Source organism: Apteryx mantelli, chromosome 5 (genome assembly GCF_036417845.1).
Source record: "Apteryx mantelli isolate bAptMan1 chromosome 5, bAptMan1.hap1, whole genome shotgun sequence".
Taxonomy (NCBI): domain Eukaryota; kingdom Metazoa; phylum Chordata; class Aves; order Apterygiformes; family Apterygidae; genus Apteryx; species Apteryx mantelli.
Window position 1 is genome coordinate 18,122,256 of NC_089982.1, and position 17,119 is coordinate 18,139,374.

At 38.3% G+C, this 17,119-nt stretch overlaps 1 protein-coding gene across 2 annotated transcripts; it reads right to left on the bottom strand.

Moving 5' to 3' along the window:
• Positions 1-369: 369 nt before the first annotated feature.
• On the bottom strand, positions 370-16,777 carry BDH2 (3-hydroxybutyrate dehydrogenase 2). Of its 2 annotated transcripts, none has more exons than XM_013951689.2 (10): positions 16,504-16,601; positions 14,614-14,694; positions 12,949-13,027; positions 9,494-9,590; positions 8,854-8,962; positions 7,079-7,139; positions 5,740-5,853; positions 5,120-5,178; positions 4,339-4,431; positions 370-3,173 (listed from the first exon to the last, which is right to left on the bottom strand). In XM_013951689.2, the coding sequence occupies exons 2-10, from the start codon at positions 14,683-14,685 to the stop codon at positions 3,120-3,122; spliced, it is 738 nt and encodes a 245-aa protein (XP_013807143.2). In that variant the 5' UTR covers positions 14,686-14,694; positions 16,504-16,601; the 3' UTR covers positions 370-3,119. The 2 variants fall into 2 exon arrangements, with proteins under 2 accessions (XP_013807143.2, XP_013807141.2); XM_013951687.2 differs by lacking the exon at positions 16,504-16,601 and adding an exon at positions 16,736-16,777 and having other exon boundaries at positions 371-3,173.
• Positions 16,778-17,119: the final 342 nt, after the last annotated feature.

The following is a 17,119-nucleotide window of genomic DNA, read 5'->3' on the forward strand; positions in this document are numbered from 1 at the left end:
GCTTTTTGATCAGGCAAAATTTTCCAGAAGGACCATGAATCAGGGAAGTTCCTCACCCTCCCCTCCCCAAAAAAGAGAAGATTGACTTAAAATCTGAAAAGTCAAAAAACTCCCTTTTGCATTATCACTGGGGTGGAGGGAGAAGAAAGGGAATCAGACAGTTCCATAAAAACAGACCAGGGATTTAAGAGGTCACAAGAGCATTACAGAGTGATCTCATTTAATAATTCTAGTAAATCTGCTGGAAAACCCTAGACCTTAGAACACACTTCACATTTTTAGCTCTTAACACATCTGTGAAAAGCACTGCTAATAAGGCAAGGGACAAGAATCTCTGTTGAAATCCTTGGAGTTCTTTTGACCACCAACTTCTCAGACTATTTCTGATAAATTCACTTCTGTGCTTTAGTGCTCTGCGTGTAAAATGCAGATGGTATCATCTTTTCTGGCAAAAGTGCTTTAACAAAAAAACCCAAAAAACCCTTAAGTAGTTTGTATATTACAATCATCAGTGAGCTTTGAAGTGTTTATTAGAGTTCAGCACGTAACAAATCTACTGAAATTTCTCTGAAATTCTGCATTATATTTTCAAAATAGACAATGCAAGTTCCCAGTGTCGCTGCAGCGGGGAGACTCTTTTCAAGGTAAGCCTTCCACAGAAGGAGCACTTCGGCCCTCATATTAAACTCTGAAAACATTGAAACAGTATCCCGCCAGCCTGAACTTTTAACATTTTAATTTACCTCAGTGAACTTGTGGGGGGCTTTTTGGTTAACTTTGGATTTCTGCTTCAACTTTATCCTGCTTTGCTGCTGGGGTCACTCTTTTGAAATAGAGAAAATACTCAAGCCCCCATAAACAAACTACACAAGATCAGAATGCTCCAGCCATGATTAAAGGTAAAAGTTAAAGCCATGATGAGTTTGAGGAATCCAACCTCCGCAATATTTTTTCATTTAAAAATTATAAGTAAATCTGACATTTACAAACAATAAGTCAGATTTTGACCAGACATGTTTCATATCTTTGGAAATCAAATAATTTATATTAATGCCTCTATAAATATCAAAGAGTTTAAGCAATCATTTAAAAACATAGCAGTTGGTGTTGTTACAGAAACACGCACAAAACTAGCATGTATTTGTGTATACACTGTGGGTTTTCTGATTACTGATCAAGTATATTCAGCAGCATTTATCCTATAATTCCTCCCCTCCACCTCCCACAATTTCATATATATGCAATTGTCTACAACTTCATTCACAAAATAGATGAATAGAACTAGGTGCAATTTTTTAATGGAACCATATTTATAGGCAGTCAGCCCATACCATTCATGTCAATTTTAACAGTCTATCAGCATAATAAAGGGTGTTGGAATTCAGCTTGTTCATTGCCTTAAGACCTTTGGGTCAGGAACCATGTTTTGTTCAGAGAATGAGCCTTTACCACAACAGGTTTCTGATTCAAAATTGACACTCCAATGTGCTACCACAAAAATGATATCAATCCACTCCTTTCCCATAAACTATTGCAGAAACAGTCATCTTCTGAGAAACTTAGCCTTGTGTTTTAGCATGACCTGTATTGGTATTTAAGAACAAAGCAACAGAAGGCCTAATCCTGGCACCTAGCCTACAGATTTGACAATATTTGTTCAGTATTAGCACAATTATCAGTACATCCTTCCGATGAGGAATATCTTTGCTCTATCTAGAGCTTTAAAATCTACTCTTTTTGCTTGTATGCTGGAACTGGAATGCATTCCTGAAGATCCACCCTGTAAATGTAATACTTTCTCCCACATATACTCCACCCCACATGCCTACTTCAGCGATGTCCTTGCATAGTACTCTTCTGTACATGGAAAAAGACATAGTAGTGATACTTTCAAGACCATTTTAGGAGTGGTCTATACCATTAATGAAACAGTTCTGGCCTCCATCTTTCCCAGGAGAATCTCTTTGGTACTAGTAAAAGTACTCATTTTTTCAAGCTGACTGCAAAACTACATGAGCTTCTCTATGCTTGACACATGCTGTAAACTTTAGTCTTAACAACCACTAGAGCAGGCTCACCTCCATTATTTCTGGTTCATGAAGAGTGTCTATAAGCTTTTGGGTGCTTAGACAAAAAACAGCCAATCCTACGGCTCCTAATGGTAACCTGTTGCCCTACCTTTTGGGTTACGATCTACTGTCTTTCCAGATTCCAGCAATGTAACTCACTGGGTATCTGGAAAACAGATACTGCAGATGGACAGCACAGCTGAGCATGTACAGACTGACTTTATACTGTATGTGCAGGAAGTCTGACGTGCCCATACACTATGGCCACAGCACGTCTGACTGTCCAGCACCTTCCACTTAGGATGTGAGCGTTTTCAGATTTGGGACAGATATTCTTTCCCACAATTCAAAACACAGACTTTTTCTACAGTTATTACAATTCTAGAACATTTTGCTAATAATAATAGAGAGGAGAAAGAACATACCTCATAATTTGGAAATCATGACATGCTTTCAAGTGCAATTTGCAAGAACTAGTATGTTTTCTAACACAGGACAGCTATTACCTCCAACAAAATGATTCAAACTTTGAAGTTTTCAAATTTGCTATTATTTCTTTCTTCTGTTGTTTAAACTGCACTTAGTTCAAGATCAGTTCAGCTGATTTAAAAGTAGTCTCTTTCTGCTTCCCCTGGATAGTCTGTCAACACTACTAGGAAATCTAATTGTGAATGTTTAACTTGCATATACTTCGGAGGCTGGGAATAAAGGTAGTATTCAATTCCTTTCATTTAGATTTGCTTAAAACAAGACTCAGATTTTGTACATTAAATAATATTCTTGCAACACTGATATCTTAAAGGTTAAACTCTTATTCTTATGAAAGAAGTCACATTAAGTACATTTTACTCCAATGTTTCACTATTTAGGGAAAAGCATATCAGTAAGAACAATTTAGAAAGATTACAGAGTGGTAAAAATACACTAAATTTGTTTTGAAAGACATCATGTTAGTGACTTAAATTTTTGCAAACTATCTTAACTGAGAAACATGATCCTCTCCATTTTTTGCCTTTCATAGTATGAATTTCCATTCGCAGATAGGCTCAATCACAAGCTCCACCCTCCATCGATGATTAGTTCATTGCCAGTCATGTAGGCAGACTGAAATTATATAAAAAGTAGCAATGAATTTTACTAATAGTTCATGGCTATTAACTACAGGAAAACACTAATTTAACTTTATCAGAAACTGATTTCTTTTCATAAAAACTTTTTTTTTTTTTTTTAAACAAAACCAACAGTAGATCCAAATGCACAGACTATAAAAAACTTAAAAATGGAAGCCTTTCACCTAACTTAGTGGAGTGTAGCAAAATTATTATTAAAGGCACTAAGACGATAATACATCCTGAATATAAGAATTCACATAAGGTGGATTTCAGAGAGCTCACCTGCGGCAATAATACCTTACACTGTGATGTTATTAGCTCTGTTCAGCTGAGCAGAATCTGACCAGGTCAGCCAATAATTATAAGGGGACTTAAAATTTAGATGATGCAGAAAGTGAGGTAAGCAACTGAGAGGGTGACATTCTTCTCTCTAGGTCAGTACTGAAGCATTAAATTAGTAGCTTTACAGAAACAGTAATCCAAGATGAAAGTGAGAAACAGATTAGTGATAGAGGGAAAAACTAAGACCAAACTAATTCCATTAAAGTATTTCGTTATGCTCACTAGGACTGCTGGACAAGTCCAGTGGAATCCAGTTCAATTTTAGATCCACAGTAAATTTGTAGCACAGTATACGAAACAAGCTTGATGCGTTTTCATTGTTATTTGCAGTAGTCATCATGAGTTTGGTCCATAACAACCTCAATGGGTTTATTGGTTATGCCAGAAGGGAACGTTCATTCTGAGTGCTGGAATTTCTGCTAAGATCTCTAGCGGTTCTACACAAACATTTGCCCTTGCACAGCACAGGTAGGTGACCACTGCACTAATTCTACCTCCTTAAAACATGCTCCAGCTGTGGTGGAAATAAAGCCACTTGGAACAGCAGAGATGATCATTTCTGCTATTGTTCAGAATGATTCGGGCATGAAACATCCAAGCTACAGTTCCAAGTATGTAACACCTTAACAATCATTGTCAGCATTCAGGGCATTTTGTGTATTACAGGTTGAACTCAGTAAAGGATGGCCAGTTTTCTTTTTTTGTAATAATTCAGCTCAAAGACAATATCAATCCTCCTAAAACAGATTCTCTCTATTGTGAAGCTGCAAGGTAGCATGGGATTCTGTGACAGAATTTTATTGTCTGGTACTTACTTCATCAGAAGCCAAGTACACAAACAGATGGGCCACTTCTTCAGCAGTAGCAATCCTACCAATCTTCTGTCTGGCTAGAAAGTCTTTCAATGCCTAGATATAACAGCATTGGGTGTATCAAAAAAACAAAACAAATATTTTAATCTGATTATTGTGTGACACATGCAAAGCAATACTGGAAACAAGCCATGAGGTCAAAACTTTAATACACTGGGTAGGGAATCTATGCTAGAAAAAGAAACTAGAAGGGTAACTTAATGGTATGAATTTCAGTTTGGAAAAATATTAAGAGAGCAGACTTAAACCTCTGGTTCCAGAGTAAAGCCGACAGAAGCCCTTCTTCCTTTGTTGGTAGATATTCCCAGGCCCTTCAAACGAGGATTCACAGTTATCCACTTAGTATGATGGAAGATCCTAAGTCATTTTTAAAAGCATATGCCAGAATGCCCTTTCTATAATGGTTGTGCACTAGTTTGTGACTGATACATGCCAAAGAAGTGAACATACTCTCTTTTCGCACTAGATATTGTAAGCAATGGCTGCAAATTCTTCCACAGATGACAGACCCTCTGCATTCACTAAGCAAATGCCTTATGATGCATTTTAAGACCCCAGTTTGAGCACAAACTGACCAGATTATCGAAGGACACACTATTGTTATGTTACCATTCATACTCTGAAATATGGGATATTCTGGAGTCTGGACAGAAGTGGGTGTGTTTTGTTTGTTTTTAAAGGTGTTTAGCATGTATATACATGATCAAACAAATTGCTTTCTAACCTGTTCTGGGTTAGGCCTGGCTTTAATTCTTTCCTGTAGAGATGGTGTGTCAACAGTTCCTAAGCAAAAGTTTGAAATTCAATAATTAAAACTCAAGTGTATCAACAATTATGATAAAGAATGCATTTTCACTGATTTTAGTTGTATGGTATAACACCTACAGGTAATGTCGTAATATGATGCAGGAGAAAGACTGCAAAACTATCAACTTAGCATAGGAACCTAAATTTCAATAAAAGACAGAATGCTTTGAGAATGAGATTCAATACTTTGCAGATTGTTAAACAATAGCTAGCCTGCTAGCTAGCCCTAGACTGCTTTTAACTTCCAGGCAAATAAACATGTAAATACTATGTAACGCTTACATAATGTGCATATGCTTAGATGTCTCAGTGCTGGGTTAAAAGTGCTGGGCTGGGTACAGCTCAGTCTAATTATAAAAGTAACGATTTTCTATTTTACATCTCAGAGAGGTTTGAAATGTGTCTTGTTCTTTTTGACTCCCGGTAACTTTAATTGCCATTTGCAAGTCTACTGTTCGTTAATAAAGTCAAACTAAATTGAGCCATATGTTTTTTAGCATCTGCTCCAAGTTTCCGAAATACTGTAAGAATACTTACCAGGGCATACGCAGTTGCATCTGATGCCTTGCTCAATGAAGTCAGCAGCCACAGACTTTGTTAGACCAATAACTGCTGCCTTAGAAGTACTATAAACACATCTGTTCACAACTCCTAACAGGAGGTTGGTGTGAAGACAGCATGGAAACGTATTAAGAAAAAAAGACAGACAAGTTTGTTCTATATGCATTTGCTTCTGACTCAAGCATTTCCTGTAGCACACAGTCTTTCCACAAGGGTAGGCTAGCTAAAATTCTCCTCAGGCATAGACGAGAATAAAACACAGCATTTTTCAAAACTATAAATCTGGCAAGTAATCTAGAAAAAACAACAGAATGAGCAAACAAAAATTTGGCAAGTGTAGAGGCCCATCTGTTTATTAACCTCAGTTTTCTTTGGGAAACACAGCTATAGGGCTTACGTAATTGTTAGTTATTTATGGTTTCTCTGAAGTACATATATAGCAAGTTATCACTAAAAGAGTAGTTCCCTTTTATTTAATGCAAACTGATAAAAGGATAATATAAAACATTCAGAGCACCGATTCAAAAACTCAAAGACCAGGACTTCAGTGCTTATGCAACTTTACATCTGTGCATTTGTATGTAGTCTATGTATCCCCCTCCCCCCCCCTTTTTTTTTTAAATGCTGCATCCCTCCATAGGATGGACAGTGCCTTCTAAATGCAAAGCTGAGGAATATTTATTTTTTTATTCATATAATTTTGTTTCACACCCTGCAGATTGCTCTAACTTTTTGGCTTTTCTAAGGTCTTACACTTGTCGTCTAAAATTAATTTTATTATTATTTTTTTTTAAAGACAACTGAAGAATTTCTTCTCATAATATCACTGTGCAGTGGCATTATCACATCTCTCCCCTTTACATATGAGACCTGCATAGTTATAAAAAGCAGGCCATAGGGGCTCTCCACTGGGTAATCAGAAAAAGAGGACCACAGTGACCACCTGGGCAACCTAAAAAGAAGTCAGCACCAAGCAGCAGGCCCAACTCTGTAGCGGTTTCCTTTCCTGGGATGCACTCTGTTTCTGTAATCCTCTGTCACAAAACCTTACCTACAACAAATGAACAAGATGTCTACAGGCTGCCTCTTTTCACTGCAAAGCTTCAATTTGGTCCCTGAGAGCAGCTCATTCCGTGCGCTGAATGAGCAGTTGCTACGTAACAACGTAACTGCAACATGCTTCATCAAGCACACGCACCAAGGATCAAAATTTTCTCCAAATTGGATATGCAAATTTCTACAGACCCAGAGTGTCAACAGGATATTTTAGGACTATGAAAAATTTATAAAAGCAACTCTCTAGAAAGCTACTGACCTTTAATGCTGGATGCCACAGAAGACATATTTATAATATTTCCAGATTTCTGCTTAATCATCTGCAAAAGAATACTTGTATCATTCAAATGTGAACTATTCTGTCACCAGCAGGCCCATAACAACCACTAGAACAACCCTAAATGCAGCTGATATCCAGGATAACAGCTTCGTCAGCATGGATAAGTGCTTATCGCTTTTTGATCTATTGAAGTAAAGCAGAAGTGATTTGAAGTGATCTGAAGTAAAGCAGATAGTGAGAATCTCACTAAGTTCTCCTAAATCATTTCAAAAGTGATGTAGAAGACAAGAAAAGTGTTTTGTTCCTTCTCCATATATCTAGACAGAACCACGAAAATATGGAGCACTGACATCAGCTTCACTCTGGACCACCAAGAAATTTGTGCATTTAAAATAAAATGAAGAGGAACCAGGCTGAGAACAAGGTATAAAGTTCCTGCTGCTTGCCTGCCCCAAGGTTTATCTCCTTCCCTACTGACAGGAATGAGTATTAAAACAAAATTACTGCAGTCTTTCGTGTTCCAAGCTGCACGATAAGAAAGAATGACACAGGAAATTAAAAAACAAACAAAAAGACTACAGGTTCTTCTGTATGATCCCAATGTAGCTATTTAGTTAATTAGGGTGAAGTTACCTTTCCAGGGAAATCTAAGATGGTGTCTTATCTTTGTAAAATGTTATTGATCGGTAAAGCATGACGTGAATCCACACGTGCAACAGGGCATGTGCTCTTCACATGAAACTTCCCACTCAATCACGTTCTGACAATGAGGCTTCCGTGATTCGAAGCTGAATGTTTTTACTGACAAATACCCACTGCTGTGAGCTGTTCTGTAGATAGTTGTTCATAACGTTTTTAGTGACCTCTGAATCATTGCCATCTTGTCCAGTACACTACACGGACATCAGTCTCGTGCCATTTACCAGTGTAATTCTTCTAGTGATTCTGTTCAAATCCTTCTTGCTTTGGAGAAGGATAAGTCGCAGCTCTCTGATGTCTTTGAATTGTAGCTAAGTTTGTGAAACTTATAAACTTTTTAGGCATCCCAAAACCTGAGGTGCCTAACACAGTTATGAGAGCCTTTGAAAGTGAAGATCAGATGAAAAAAGCCAGGACCAGAGCAAAATTTTGGGAGTGGGAGGGGGGGAAGGAGGGGAGAAATCATCCAGTCACCCTGGTGACAGCTACCAACTGTGGCCTTTGCATTCACAGGAAACAAACACTATTCAGTTCACAAGCTTTTGTAGTCCAGAAGCTAGTTATTCACAAAAGCAAGAGTCCTCAAGCTGCTAGATTGTTTATTTAATTGGATTATTGTTTCCATATAACCAGCATGTTGCCATCAGTGCTACAGAACTGCTTCATAGGGTAGTTTCCCCAGTTGCAGAAAAAAATTCATATTAATGTATATTTTTAAATACTTTGTAGCAGTGGTTTTGCTACATAATGTGTAGCTGTGTGCTGTGCTTTATTGTATTACACTAGCTCCCTTGCTGCTCTGTATTTGGAGGATTTTACTTACAAATTACACAGGGCAAAACCCCTAAATTAATCATCTCTATAATTTCCTTTAGATATATTGTCTACTTGAAGGTTTAGACAATGCCGAGAATGCTTTAGAGTGGGATCATTATAATTTAAGGGCCTTCCCTATCCAAAGCTTCATACTCACATTTTTATTCCAAATCCCATGCTGTCACAGTGGCAATGACTTAGACCTGCCCCACTTTAAACACAATGCAACAGAGACTTACCTTAGGAAGAAATGTCTTGATCATTAGATACATGCTGCAAACATTGAGGTTCATAGCAAAATTCCAGTCTTGTTCCTCACACTCCAGAATGGTTCCATGATGAACAAACCTGGAATAAGCACATAAAATGGATTACTGTCTGCGGTTTACAAATCTATGGCTTTGTATGCACATTTTTCTATTGCTTTTTTGTAATAGCCAACCCTTCCAACCTTATAAAGTAGGCACAATAGCTCTTCTCAAGAAAGCAATGCAACAGTATATTTCTTATGATGAGCATCAGAGACATGAGACAGACCCCATATGTGCAGAGAAGTGTTTGGTAATAGGGAAATTCCAAAAAATAGATACAACACAGGCAGACCACCAGCTTCACTTGCTGTGGTGCCAGGGGGACCAAAGCAATCAGTACAAGGTACCCACAGAGCCGGGGGGAACTTATAGCTCAATTTCCAGAACCATTTTTATCTTGGCCTGGGTAACATGGCTGCACACAAAGAGATCAGTTTTGATGAAAATACATGAAAATTTACATTAAGGTATAAAACTCATTAAAATTAAAGGAATAACGTAAAAGGAAGTACTTTTGGAGGACAGGGAAAAAAGGAAAAAGGAGGAGGATGAAATAGAAGCTGATTACCCTGCAATGTTACAAAGGACATCAATCCTTTCAATCTCCTTGGCCAGATTTTCTATCTGTTCCCTCTTGGTGACATCCAGAACCTGTATTTGAATTCCTATAAAAACATGGTATTTATTTCACTTTTTTGGTTAAAGAGCAGCAGTTTGATTTTCAGAAGTGCTGAGGACTACAGCTCCTGTTCAACTCAGTGATTTGCCAGGAATGGTCCCCTCTCAGTAGTGCACCAAGACATGGAGACTGGCTGACAGCTACGCTTGATCATTAGTGTAATGTAACGGTTAAATCAGGACAGCAATGGACAGCATGGCATGCTATTTAAACCTTCAGAAGGGTCTTTAAAAGACTGTCACATAGCATCACACAAGCAGATGAGTTAGTGTCCTTTACCATAAAAGCCATTTCCAATGCATTTGAGTTCTGCTGTACTTCCAGACTAAAGAATTACAGAGTCTGTATAATCCTAACAAGCTTTCATACCCACCATTATAGAATAATAATTCCTTGGAACTAATTACAGGTGTGACGTACTGTCATGATCACATTACATGACATCTATCCATATGTACCAGCTTTATAACATTTAATCAGGAAAAGTGTTTTTGCATAAGCCATTATTAACTTTACATAACCTGGTATTACATCATAGCTATAATAGAAATGAAGAGGAATTGTAACAGTTTGATTGCCTCTATAATAAATGTAGTTTAAAAACCATGATGTTCATGTTTTTGCAATTATTTATTGTTTGACAAAAAACCCAACCAACCAAAGAACACTTGGAAATTTGTTACTCTTTGCTATAAGGCTCTACTTATTTGAGCCCCTGATAGCTGTCACTGTCAGTGCTTATAGCACTGGTTGTGTCTGTAGCTATACCTTCAAGAAAACCATTGATACTAAAAACATAATCATCATCATCCTTCTATTTTGTTCAGAGAAGTTCACTGAGAGATTGAGAAATGTAATGACCTCAAAACAGGGAGAGGTGCAGCTCTCTTCCAAACACTTTTCCATAGAACCAACCCCTCTTCAACAGAAATGTTTTAAGGGGCCAGCCAGAGCAGTGCTATCCAGAAATGAAAAGAGCAAAGCAAACTACACTTCCAGATGAGCTGCAATATATGATAAAATCTACATATCATTTTAAATAAGAAGCTTCCAGTAATCTAACACAACTAACTTCTCTCACTGATGTCAAGACTGAGACCTCACTATGGAATAAGTGTACCTCATGATACACCCTGCCTGCACCCTAACTCCATGCTGACAGTAAACATCGGGCTGTGCACCCTTCTCAAATGCACCAGCTTTTATCCTGAAAGGAAATCTCGATGTGTGGAAGTACTCCAACAGTTCCCTCAGTGGGTGCAATCAGGTTTTCATGGCACTAAGGCTTGCTGCAATTACCCCTTTGCCACAGCCTGGACATGGCATAGGCTGCATCTAGGACTAAGGGACATCCAGTGCAGAATACCCGTGCCCCAAACCACAGTTTCATCATGTGTAAGTAGTGACACGCAGTCAATACATGTCTACCTATTGGGAAGGCGTACAGACTATGGATCTAGATTCTTCTCAGAGGCCCATAGCATAAAAGCATGAAAGGCAACAGAAAGAAGTTGGAACACGGAAAAGTTCGACTCAATGCAAGGATTTTTTGTTTGTTTTTGCCATGACAGTGGTCACACTGGAACAGGGGCCCAGAGAGGTCATGGAATTCTCATCTTTGGAGATATTCAGAACTTGACTGAACATGGTCCTGAGCAGCCTGGTCCAACAACCTGCTTTGAGCAGGAGATAGGACTAGACAGTCTCTGGAGATCACACCCAACCTACATGATTCTATGAAATGCCGTAAAGCTAGCTGTAAAGCATCTGAGTGATGTCCAAGTGATGGGAGAATTTGGTTTCAAATGGAGAAAAACCTGCATCTTTTGAAGCCAAACTGATAAGTCCATGAACATGCTTTATATGCCTTTGTTAAACGATACATATGCTTCTGAAGAGATTTGCATATGATGATGCAATTGGTAAGACTACAGGCTGGTGACTAACATCAGCAGTGGAGTCACCTCACCTGGATTAAATTCAAAGACCATGATGCACCAAGCCTTGATGAATTAGGCTTTAACTAATAGGTCAAAAGAACAGAAATGGCTGAGAGTACATGGAAAATTCTGTTTCCTTCTGAACATACTAGCTGAGGGGAAGCAATGTGCAGTTAAAAACGTAACGCTTTCCTAAACACCCTGAGAACGAAGCTGGAAAGTCCCAAAGTTCCTAAAGAATTACAATGAGATTGCTTGTAGGGAACTCCAATGAGAGAGGAGACAGATGTTCACTCTGAGTGGTGCCACGGAAAAGTATTTTTGCATATGCTTACTGTCCAACCCATGCCTGTTGCAGAAACAGGCAACTTTCTGCAGAGCAGTTGGGGCAAACACTCCCCAACCCGCTTCAGGCAACATCTGCCAGGTCAGCCTCCACAGTTTAAACAGATGTTTGAGTTACCTGAACTACTGATACCTTTAGCAGAGCTGCTATACTAGCAGAATTGTAAGGGTAGCTCAGGTTAGCTTAGCACTTAGCTGTGTAAAGGTGATACTATTTCAGATCCAGTTGCATTGGCTGAAAGTATCTGCCTACAGTCCAAGACTGATGTTAAACTTTTTTGAGATAATAGGAAATCATGAAGTCCAGCATTCACTTCCTTGCATCAAATTTAGAAGTATTTTCTGTTATGATATATACCTGTCTTATTTTTTATTTTAAGACTGATAAATTTATTTTAAATGATGTCCTCTCACTTGTGTCACTTTAAGTGGAAAGAAAACAGCTATGCAAAACCTGCTCTTTGAAGTTTCTTCTTGTGATATCAGCAAGAAAACAATCTTCAGTCCCAAGCACTTCTGCTAACAAAATAGGCTTATCTGGTAATGGTGGAATTAGTTTCTAAAGACATATCAATTCCTATTAGGCAGCTATGTTTTTAATGAGTTCCTTACCAAGTATGGCTGATGGAAATGCAAGACACTAAATCCACTTTTTGTATAGCTGATGATTAGCTCTTATGTTCAAGGAAAAGCATTCCATGCCTTTAGCGGAATGTTTGACAATCAGCCCAGCAGTCTAAACAGCTAATCAAAATAGGTGCCATTCTGGAAAGCAGAAATCAACTGCTTCTGTGACACACAAAAGCCACAAAGGTATTCCACATACCTGGAATATTCTGTCTGAAATGCTGATGTTGCAGTTGAATGCCAGCATTTTACATACAAAGTCCCTGCCACTCTACAGCACAGAATAAAGCAATGCCAATATTTAAAGAATTACTCTGAATATTTTCTTTTTTCCCCTGCCTTTTAAAGTTAGCCATAACCTCTAATTATATTTCAGCCTGCCTACAAAAAAACTTGCAAGAATTGAACTAATATCTACTGTAGATTATTTACCTGGATATTTCTCCAGTTCTTGCAGCTTGGACTCATTGATGTCTGTAGCAATGACTTTGGCTCCTTCTTTAGCAAAAGCCTGAAAAACATAAGCAAAATAAACAATTTACACTTGGATATTACAGATTTTAACAGGAATAAAGACTGTTTTCTTCTCATATCTTTTTTGGATTGAAATAAAAGTTGGCTGAAGGCAACTATTCTTCCCCTTTTCATTCTGGGCATGTGAGGAAGCGATGAGTATCAATGGACAAATGTCCTGGGGACAACTGAGTAACTCTAAGAGATATTAGAGAGATTTACAATCTTTTCCTCAGAATAACAAACCCATAAATAAAGCATCAGAAACAGTAACCAGACTAATACAGCCATTATTATTATTGCCCTTACTAGCTGCATGTGTGCTAGCAAGGATGTTCCAAATGCGTAGGGCTAGAACTAAGTTTGTACTACTGGATTTAAATGAAGTTACACCATTTGTAAATGAAGTTATATTTTTACATGCCATCTAAGAAAAGAAACAATGGTATATAAACTTGAATCAAGTCCTTCACATCCAAATCACTGAATAGAGCAAAATTCAAAAGCATGACCTTTCTTTAATACTCAACCTGAGATATTCCTTCATTGCTGATATACCCCTCAAAACCTGCTTCCTCTGCATTGTACTTACTGATGAAATGACAACTATGCAAAACAGAGTAACCTATATTTCAAAAAGTGTTCTGAAGTCTCAGACCAGCAGAAAAATACTGTAGCCCCTTATCCTCAAAATAATTGTCTTTAGGACTGCTTAAGAGGATAGTGGCATTAAACGTGCTACCCCTCTCCATAGCTTGCTGGGTATTTACAAAGTGAAATCATCAGGAAAATGACCTACTTCCTGAACCAAGTGTTTTAATCTAAGTGCAGAAAAGGTTGCACAAGAAACTAGTTTGGCAAAATTCCTGTTTATAGAAGTTTTTCATGGTTTGTTTATTACATTGTGGAGTTACTGAAATAATTCTGCTAGTTTCTCTATCTATCTGCTACGGAGGAAACAAATGGCAGGCACAGAACTGGCCAAAAGGAATTATAAACTAACCAGAAGTTTCTGTTTAACAATAAATAACTATAATGTTTAAAGTGTTTCTCACAGCTGCTCATGTGAACAACCTTGTAGCTGTGTTCTTTATCACCTAGGCTTAGTTACATCAACTATCAGTGTACATAAAACATCTGGTTCTGCTACAGGGGATCTTTGCAGTATCCAGCCTTATAACAGGAAATCAAGGACCCTTATAACAGGGAACTCACCTACTATCCTAATCATCTTCTCCCAGAACAAAGAAGCAGAGATTTTTGATTAGAGGTACAGATAGCATGACCACATACTGCTAGAAAAGTGGTTGCAGCTGTTTTCCAGTGCTGCCCGTGTTACTTAATACCACTATCCAGCTTTGAAGACTCCCAGAAGTTCAGACAGCACAAAGAACAAATAATACTGTATAGTGACTATGTTCTTCCTTAAATTTTTCAATGAGTATTTCTGAGGTTGTCTTTGGCTTCACCCCTAGTTTATTAATTTAAGAGCTTGCTTGGTGCAGGTATCATTAGACAAGCCAGCATAAGAGAGCTAGATAGGGTACAGGAACCTAACTAAAGAACAAAGTTTTCTCAACTTACAATAGCAGCTGCTCGTCCAATCCCCTGTGCTGCTGCAGACAGTAGTATTATCTTCCCATCAAGTCGACCCATATTGCCGACCTGTGCAGGCAGAAGATGTCACAGAAACTTTAAAAGAATGAACATCATCACTCCCGGGGAAACACATGCAAGTGGATCCTGAAAACCAGATGATCCAAGCATTTCTACTCTCAAATCGGAGCCCTGTTCTGTTATGATGTGCCTCTGAGTCAGTCGGTGTTCTAAGGTGGGACTGCCTCAACCTTGCATGTATCAGTAAGGACCCAAAAAGGACAAAAAGGTGTTTGAACTCAAAAGCCAAGCTATATTATAACAGAAACTAGAATTTATTTTTTCATGAACAGAGGAAAATTTGAGATGAAGCAGAAGAGAAATATAAAATAGCTTGTAAACTACTCTTCATTGCACATTGTGTTCTTACAAAGCAGGCCTTTCTTTTTCTCCTCTCAGACTAAACACTGACTTCCTAGATTGCAACAAACTCTGGAAAATACCCTCCTGGGCTCCATAAAACATTTTTCTTTCTGTTGCTTCTGTGGCCTGGCCTTTGTGTCTGCTCTGACTCGTCTTGGGAATCTCCCAGCACTGCAGATTCCCTGCTCCATAGGGCAAGGGGCGTGAGGGGGAATGAAGCTCTGTCTTGTCTCTCCCACTTTGTTTTCTGGGAACTACTGAGCGCGCTTGGAGCAAGGGGTAGAGGGGAAAGGAGAACTTAATTTTCCTCCTCTAGGAAGTTCCACCTTACTGAACCAGTAGTAGTCAGAAGGCAAAGCGCAGTCATCTCTGCTGCTGAGGCACACCCTTTCAAGGGCTTTGTTATGTTTAAAGAAATACTGCATGGAAAGTATAAGCAAATGCCATCATTTCACTCCCACAGATTCAAAGAAGGTTTCAGTAGGCTTATTGCTTGTTTAAGGAGTAAATTACTGAGCAAGATGTTTCAAACCATTACCTAAAAAGTAAGATTACTGTATTCCAGTCAGAGCGCAATCTCTGGTGTTTGTTAACTGAGTACATGATAAGCAACCTTTTCCACACTTTCAAAATCTGCAAAGCAAAGTTTCTTTACATAGCTATGAGTGCAGAAAGGTTTCTCATGAATATGCAGTTTTTAAATAAATGCATGAATCCAACACATTGAGTATTTCATTGAGAAGTTAGACACAGATGCCAGAATATCCTCTGGGTTAGCAGTTAACCCTGTCTTCTAGAGATGCTCAAATCTATGCTGTGACTTAGATTAATGACTTGAATTTAGGGTCCCACATCTGAAAGCAAATTATTCAGTTTGATCTTGAACAGAAATTCTGTCTGCTTTCTCAGAAGCCTTTCCAGACAAAAGTTGCAGAAAAACTGGTATGTTCCCCTAAAGGTTTGAGATTCAACCTATCAGGCTTTTTATTTTTAAATTTAAAATTCTTTCTACTCCAATATAAGAAAACCATTATCCCATTTGATTTAAAGTCAGACTAAGCTATATACTGTGTTTCAGGACATTGAAACACCTCATTGCAGGCTTTTTGCCATAGCTGAGCATGTGCATGGGGAAACAGATCACTACACACCTTTATAATTAGGGGAAAGACCACAATACGTTAAAATCCTTTTTTTAGGTTGGCTAGTAAAAAGACATCTCTTAGGATGTCTCTGAGGGTAGGCTATATGAGGTTAGGCCTGTCTTAATATATCCTTTGGGTCACTAGAAGTGAAAAGTACCTAGTCAGCTAACCAAGCAAAATCAGACTGCACACATGACTGGATGGCACTGTTTAACATACTAAGTTTTGCAGAATGCATCTGCTCTAAAACCAAATTTTGGGAGAAGTTCTACTGACTTTTAGCAAAAGTTCCAAGTATCAGAAAAATCACCTCAAAGTGCTCACTCAAGATGCAGGAAGTTCTTCATTACCCTTTGCTCTCACATATGTCTTTTCAGTGGAAAAATCCTGATCAGCCAAAGCACTTCCTCAAGCCATCTTCACGCACTTGGGAAGCGAAATATGCTAGCAATACATTTCTCAAACTAGCAGGTTTTCTGAACACACATCATGGTGATTCTAACAGAATTAAGCATTTAAAAAATAACAATATAATCACTCACCAGCAGACCTCAAACAACTTGCTATGCTTACCGACCTTTGTACCAAAGGAAGTTTTATTCTTTTTTGCTGTGCTTGTTGGGATTTGTAGTTCAGCTGATACATTTCTCTATACCCGCGTAATTTCCTTTAGAAACATTGAAGATGCTGCCATCTAGCGACACTCAAGATTTTAAAAGGGGGATTTTTCTCCTGCATGGCAGGTGGGGGGAGAAAAAAAGGAAAGATTACCAGCATTATGTCAGCTCCCTCTAAGGAATTCAACAAGTCAGCAGAAGTCCCACAAAAAAAGAATGTGTTTTTTCCAAAGCAGTTTTCAACTATGCCAGTCACCAAAATTCAAACTAGGACAATCCTTGCATGAGAAGTTTTGTTTAATTTTCTTA

What these genes read in the sequence shown, in the direction of transcription:
- BDH2 (XM_013951689.2), bottom strand. Translation starts at nt 14,685, where the DNA reads ATGGGTCGACTTGATGGGAAGATAATACTACTGTCTGCAGCAGCACAG. An exon ending in TCAAGACATTTCTTCCTAAG is followed by an intron (nt 7,140 to 8,853) that starts GTAAGTCTCTGT and finishes ATTCTTTTGCAG; the next exon opens with ATGATTAAGCAGAAATCTGG. An exon ending in CCAGGCCTAACCCAGAACAG is followed by an intron (nt 4,432 to 5,119) that starts GTTAGAAAGCAA and finishes TGTTATATCTAG; the next exon opens with GCATTGAAAGACTTTCTAGC.